This window comes from Capra hircus, chromosome 4 (genome assembly GCF_001704415.2).
Source record: "Capra hircus breed San Clemente chromosome 4, ASM170441v1, whole genome shotgun sequence".
NCBI classification, from domain to species: domain Eukaryota; kingdom Metazoa; phylum Chordata; class Mammalia; order Artiodactyla; family Bovidae; genus Capra; species Capra hircus.
The window spans coordinates 7,333,018-7,340,625 of NC_030811.1; the positions used below are offsets into that span (position 1 = coordinate 7,333,018).

The 7,608-nt window shown below is 45.2% G+C and overlaps 1 protein-coding gene across 1 annotated transcript; it reads left to right on the plus strand.

The window, feature by feature from the left end:
* LOC102180028 (GTPase IMAP family member 5-like) lies at positions 2,277-3,186 on the plus strand. The gene has a single exon (XM_018047473.1). It carries the CDS (start codon positions 2,277-2,279, stop codon positions 2,970-2,972), a length of 696 nt encoding a protein of 231 aa, XP_017902962.1. The 3' UTR covers positions 2,973-3,186.

The following is a 7,608-nucleotide window of genomic DNA, read 5'->3' on the forward strand; positions in this document are numbered from 1 at the left end:
TAGAGAAAGCTTCTGACACAGGCATCAGAAGGGGCAGAAAGAGTTCCTGCTAGTCTTCAGCTGGATGTTAGTCACTAGCCGTCTGTTAATGAAAGAAAGGAATGTCTTAAAACTCAGAATGGCACCAGGCCCCTCACCCATAAGATGCATTTTGGGATAATCTTGGCACCAAATGGTTCATCCTGAGCCATAAAATGATGAACTTGAATCTTGAAGAAGGGAAAATCACCATACAAACAGTTTCATTTACATATATTAGAGGAACAATATCTGAGTATAACATACTGGTTTGTCAAGTAGGTTCTGAGCCAAAAGGTGGAACCGACTTAAAGACAGAGTTTGGGGTAAATGTATAGTACATTAGCATAGCTTAAGATAAACATTTCCATAAGAAAAAGGCATTGGTTATCTCTAGGTTTGAGAATAGTTAACTTCAGGTGAAACCAGGTGTCATTATGGCAACACAATATTTTAAGAGAAACCTCCTTTTAAATTTGTATAGAGAAGGAAAATATATAGCTAGTTTGTTTCCTCCTGCCGCTTAAGAGAGATGAAAATGTCTGACACTTGCAAGCTATTTCCTCCGTTTGGAGACCCCTGGCTTTCCTGCCTCTTACCCTCTCACTGTCATACTCTCCTTACTGAGTATATGTTTTTTTCATAGAAAACCCAGCCATGTGATAAAACAGAGACCAGGCAGGGATGAGAGGAGTTGAAAGTATGGGACAAATATTTAATTCAGTGGTTGTAGGAAGCTCAGACCATCAGAAAGACTTCTGGGTGGGAACTGAATAGGAAGAATGTTCTGGAAAGGTTGGAAAAGTCCAGCATCCTGGAAGTGTTGTAGGAAGGGGGGGGACCCCTACAGGGCCCCAAGAGCAGGCTCTTGTCTAACACTCGGAAAAGAATTGTCCAAGGAGACACATATGCTGACCAAGCAAGATATTTTATTGAGAAAGGGCACCCAGGTGAAGAGCAGTAGGGTAAGGGAACCCAGGAGAACCACTTTGCTGCGTGGCTCACAATGTTGGATTTTATGGTGATGGGATTAGTTTCCGGGTGGTCTTTGACCAATCATTCTAATTCAGAGTCTTTCCTGGTGGTGCACGCATCGCTCAGCCAAGATGGATGCTAGCAAGAGGGATTCTGGGAAGTGGACGGACATGAGGTGTCTCTTTTAGACCTTTCCCGAACTCTTCCGGTTGGTGGTGGCTTATTAGTTTCATATTCCTTATCCGGATCTCCTGCCATAAAACAACTCATGCAAATGGTTACTATGGTGCCTGGCCAGGGTGGGCTGTTTCAATCCCCTAACAGAAGGATCAATCCTAAGGACTTTGGCCATCCTGAGTGATTTATTCTACCAGCCCCATGTTAGCTCCCTTTTTCTCTATATAAGAATATTTACTCTGAGCCCAGGCCCATGGTGAGAATTGAGGGTGTGGCAGCCAAATTGATCCAGATGTGCTAGTCCTTTGAGATCTTTTCCTTTTTTTCTTTTTTTGTGCTCCTCCTCAAGAGGCATGTGTTATTCTTTTTGTCAGTTAAAACTGCTAAAACAAATAGCAAAGACTGGGTGGCAATCAGGAAATATTTATTTCTGACTGTTCTGGAGCCTGGGAGATCCAAGACCAAGGTGTGGGGGGATTTGGTGTCTGGGGAGAAGCCACTTCCTGGTTGCTGTGTCCACATCTGATGGAGAGAGGGTAGTCTCTTTCTTTTCTTTGTTGTTCAGTTGCTAAGTGGTGTCTGACTTTTGGCGATCCCAAGGACTGCAGCATGCCTGACCTGGACAAGCTTCCATGTTCTTCACCATCTCCCAGAGTTTGCTCAAACTCACATCCATTGAGTCAGTAATGCCATTCAACCATCTCATCCTCTGTCGCCTCTTCCCCTCCTGCCCTCAGTGTTTCTCAGCATCAGGGCCTTTTCCAATGAGTTGAGTCTTTTCCAAAGAGTTGGCTCTTTGTATCAGGTGGCCAAAATATTGGAGCCTCAGCTTCAGCATCTGTTCTTCTAATGAATATAGTCCTTCTTTTCTTAGAAGGACACTAATTCCATCATGGAATTCCATCCTCATGCCCTCATCTAGACCTCATCACCTCCCAAAGACCTGACCACCAGTGACCATCACGTTGAGTATCAGTTTCACATATGAATTTTTTTGAGGGGGACACACTGAGTCCATAGGGATTGCACGTTAACTTTTCATGTGCTCTGACAGGTGGAGGAGGAGGGAGCTTAAATGCAGGATCATCTTCATTGAGGTAGGCAAAATGGGCAGTGGGAAAAGTGCCACCGGGAACAGCATCCTCTGCCAGCCCGTGTTTGAGTCCAAGCTGGGGGCCCAGGCAGTGACCAGGAAGTGTCAGAGGGCAACAGGAATGTGGAATGGGAGGAGCATCCTGGTGGTGGACATGCCCCCCATCTTTGAGACTGAGGCCCAGGATCAAGAGCTGTATGAGAATATCGGAGACTGTTACCTGCTGTCAGTGCCAGGGCCCCACGTGCTGCTGCTGGTGACCCAGCTGGGGCACTTCACCGAGCAGGAAATGGTGGCCATGACCAGGGTGAAGGAGGTCTTTGGGGCAGGAGCTGAGAGGTACATGGTCATCCTCTTCACCAACAAGGAGGACTTAGAGGGTGGATCCTTGGATGAGTATGTGGCAAACACAGACAACTTCAGGCTGAGGAGCCTGGTCCGGAAGTGTGAATGGAGGTACTGTGCCTTCAACAACTGGGCCTCCGGGGAGGAGCAGAGAGAGCAGCTGGCCCAGCTGATGGCCATGATGGAGGGGCTGGAGGGGGAGCACCAAGGCACCTTCCTCACCAATGAGCTCTTCTTTGATGAACGGATACTCCAGCAGATGGGGGTTGGCACCTGTGGAGAAGGTCAGAAGCACTACCTGGACAAGGTACGGCTGCAGGTTGCAAAGCAAAAGCAAGACTTGAAAGAGGCCAAGAGAAACTGAGCCTTCAAGACAGTCTTCTGACTCAGAACCTGGATGGTTGTGAATTATGAGCTTTGTGTTTGTCTTGTTTAGTGCAGTTTACTTTTCCTTCTTATTCTACTGATCATCCTGTACCATCTTTAATTCTGTGTGACATCTGTGTGGCAGAGCCATTTCTCAAATATCACCTCATGGATTCATTGTTTAATTCAGAAATAAAGTCTCCCAGTTTGCACAGGACATGGTTTGTCATCTCTTCAGCTCCCATGACCCTCCTTCCTTGTAGATTTCCAGCTTGGTTCATGCCTCCACTGCTTCCTTGGTGAAGCCATGTATTCAGAGCAAGACAACGACTGAGTTTCAGGGATGCCTGGCTGGTGTGTGTACCATCCCATTTTCTTTGCAGTGACCAGCTCAGTCATGGGCCTGAGACCAAAGTTGGGCCAATGGGAAGTGAGTAAAAGTCTGAAGAGGTGGGGCCAGAAGGTATCTCCTTGCCCAGGAGAGACCCCCATAGAGAGACAGTCTCTTTTCCTCAGGACACTACAGCATCTGAGTGCAAGGCATGGAAAGACAGCAGCCATGTGAGGTTGAAGTCAAAATGTTAGGATTCACAAGGGGCTCATAGCATATAGTTAAAATATGGCACATTGTGGTGACCTGACAATCAAGAGATGAAGTCACAGTGGCCATATTGCCCTGGTGGGCTTCCTGTTTTTCCTGAGGGCAGTAACCTGTTTCTCCCTGCTAGTGCTAGTTTCTCAAGACTACGTGACCCCCCAACTGTGAGACCCCTTCAACTGCATGACCACAAGACCCCAGCTGTGGAATAAAGATAAACTAAGGCCCCCTCCCTTCAGGGCACAATGACCCATCAATAAGGTATAAGAAGGGTTGGCTGTAAAGGGAGGGCACTTGTTTTTCTCTAAAGCCAGTTATTTTCTTTCTTTCTTCCTATAATGAATCTTTCTCTGCCTGAATGCCTGGCTTGCTCTTTTTCTTTGCATTTGCCTTGCATTTCTGGTGCTGAAACCCAGGAGGGAAGACCCACCATGGCTAGGTGTGCTCCTTTCCTGAGCCCACCTTTGGTGGTTTCCTCCTTTGGACCTCACCGAGAAACTGGGACAAGCCCCCGGGACGGGATTCTCCACTTGCCTTGCTGGACTGACATCCACACCCTGGTTCAAATTTCATTGGCTGCAGGGGTGGGTGAATTTGGGTCTCTTGGATCCTCTTTCTCTGGTCTGGTTTTTGAAGCCCTAGCACTAGGTGGAGGATCCCCATGGCCCTTGGGCTCTGGTCTCACTTTGAAATCAGTTTAGTTAGTTCAGTTCAATAGCTCAGTCGTGTCCAACTCTTCGCAACCCCATGAATCGCAGCACACCAGGCCTCCCTGTCCATCACCAACTCCCAGAGATCATGTTGAAATAAGGGACATCAATTTCAAGGTAGATCCTGTCACTGTCTGTGAAGGCCTGTGAATGGGGATGCCTTTCCTCTCCGAACTTTCTTCTCGTTTTTCACTCACCCTGGTTGGCCCTCCTTCCCTGTCGATTCAGTTCAGTTCAGTTCAGTTCAGTTCAGTCGCTCAGTCGTGTCTGACCCTCTGCGACCCCATGAATCGCAGCACGCCAGGCCTCCCCGTCCATCACCATCTCCCGGAATTCACTCAGACTCACGTTCATCGAGTCCATGATGCCATCCAGCCATCTCATCCTTGGTCGTCCCCTTTTCCTGATGCCCCCAATCCCTCCCAGCATCAGAGTCTTTTCCAATGAGTCAACTCTGCATGAGGTGGCCAAAGTACTGGAGCTTCAGCTTTAGCATCATTCCTTCCAAAGAAATCCCAGGGCTGATCTCCCTCAGAATGGACTGGTTGGATCTGCTTGCAGTCCAAGGGACTCTCAAGACTCTTCTCAAACACCACAGTACAAACACATCAATTCTTCGGCACTCAGCCTTCTTCACAGTTCAACTCTCACATCCATACATGACCGCAGGAAAAACCATAGCCTTGACTAGATGGATCTTAGTCTGCAAAGTAATGTCTCTGCTTTAGAATATATCATCTAGGTTGGTCATAACTTTTCTGCCAAGGAGTAAGCGTCTTTTAATTTCATGGCTGCAGTCACCATCTTCAGTGATTTTGGAGCCCCCAAAAATAAAGTCTGACACTGTTTCTACTGTTTCCCATCTATTTGCCATGAAGTGATGGGACCGGATGCCATGATCTTCGTTTTCTGAATGTTGAGCTTTAAGCCAACTTTTTCACTCTCCTCTTTCACTTTCATCAAGAGGCTTTTGAGTTCCTCTTCACTTTCTGCCATAAGGGTGGTGTCATCTGCATATCTGAGGTTATTGATATTTCTCCTGGCAATCTTGATTCCAGCTTCTGTTTCTTCCAGTCCAGCGTTTCTCATGATGTACTCTGCATAGAAGTTAAATAAGCAGGGTGACAATATACAGCCTTAACGTGCTCCTTTTCCTATTTGCAACTAGTCTGTTGTTCCATGTCCAGATCTAACCTTTGCTCCCTGACCTGCATACAGATTTCTCAAGAGGCAGGTCAGGTGGTCTGGTATTCCCATCTCTTTCAGAATTTTCCACAGTTTATGGAGATCCACACAGTCAAAGGCTTTAGCATAGTCAATAAAGCACAAATAGATGTTTTTCTGGAACTCTCTTGCTTTTTCCATGATCCAGCAGATGCTGGCAATTTGATCTCTGGTTCCTCTACCTTTTCTAAAACCAGCTTGAACATCAGGGAGCTCATGGTTCACGTATTGCTGAAGTCTGGCTTGGAGAATTTTGAGCATTACTTTACTAGCATGTAAAATGAGTGCAATTGTGCAGTACTTTGAACATTCTTTGGCATTGCCTTTCTTTGGGATTGGAATGAAAACTGACATTTTCCAGTCCTGTGGCCACTGCTGAGTTTTCCAAACTTGCTGGCATATTGAGTGCAGCACTTTCACAGCATCATCTTTCAGGATTTGAAACAGCTCAACTGGAATTCCATCACCTCCATTAGCTTTGTTCGTAGTGATGCTTTCTAAGGCCCACTTGACTTCACATTCCAAGATGTCTGGCTCTAGATGAGTGATCACATCATCATGATTATCTGGGTCATGAAGATCTTTTCTGGACAGTTCTTCCGTGTATTCTTGCCACCTCTTCTTAATATCTTCTGCTTCTGTTAGGTACATACCATTTCTGTCCTTTATAGAGCCCATCTTTGCATAAATGTTTCCTTGGTATCTCTAATTTTCTTGAAGAGATCTCTAGTCTTTCCCATTCTGTTCTTTTCCTCTATTTCTTTGCACTGATTGCTGAAGAAGGCTTTTTTATCTCTTCTTGCTATTCTTTGGAACTCTGCATTCAGATGCTTATATCTTTCCTTTTCTCCTTTGCTTTTTGCTTCTCTTCTTTTCACAGCTATTTGTAAGGCCTTCCCAGACAGCCATTTTGATTTTTTGCATTTCTTTTCCATAGGGATGTTCTTGATCCCTGTCTCCTGTACAATGTCACGAACCTCATTCTATAGTTCATCAGGCCCTCTATCTATCAGATCTAGTCCCTTAAATCTATTTCTCACTTCCACTGTATAATCATAAGGGATTTGATTAGGTCATACTTGAATGGTCTAGCGGTTTTCCCTACTTTCTTCAATTTAAGTCTGAATTTGGCAATCAGGAGTTCATGACCTGAGGCACAGCCAGCTCCTGGTCTTGTTTTTGTTGACTGTATAGAGCTTCTCCATCTTTGGCTGCAAAGAATATATTTGATCTGATTTTGGTGTTGACCGTCTAGTGATGTCCATGTGTAGAGTCTTCTCTTGTGTTGTTGGAAGAGGGTGTTTGCTATGAGCAGTGCATTTTCTTGGCAAAACTCTATTAGTCTTTGCCCTGCTTCATTCCTCATTCCAAGGCCAAATTTGCCTGTCACTCCAGGTGTTTCTTGACTTCCTACTTTTGCATTCCAGTCCCCTATAATGAAAAGGACAACTTTTTTGGGTGTTAGTTATAAAAGATCTTGTAGGTCTGTATAAAACCGTTCAACTTCAGTTTCTTCAGCATTACTGGTTGAGGCATAGACTTGGATAACTGTGATATTGAATGGTTTGCCTTGGAGATGAACAGATATCATTCTGTCGTTTTTGAGATTGCATCCAAGTATTGCATTTCAGACTCTTTTGTTGACCATGATGGCTACTCCATTTCTTCTAAGGAATTCCTGCCCACAGTAGTAGATATAATGGTAATCTGAGTCAAATTCACCCATTCCAGTCCATTTAGTTTGCTGATTCCTAAAATGTCGATGTTCACCCTTGCCATCTCTTGTTTGACCACTTCCAATTTGCCTTGATTCTTGGACCTGACATTCCAGGTTCCTATACAATATTGCTCTTTACAGCATCAGACCTTGCTTCTATCACCAGTCACATCCACAGCTGGGTATTGTTTTTGCTTTGGCTCCATCCCTTCATTCTTTCTGGAGTTATTTCTCCACTAATTTCCAGTAGCATATTGGGCACCTAATGACCTGGGGAGTTCCTCTTTTGGTATCCTATCATTTTGCCTTTTCATATTGTTCATGGGGTTCTCAAGGCAAGAATACTGAAGTGGTTTGCCATTCCCTTCTCCAGTAGACCACATTC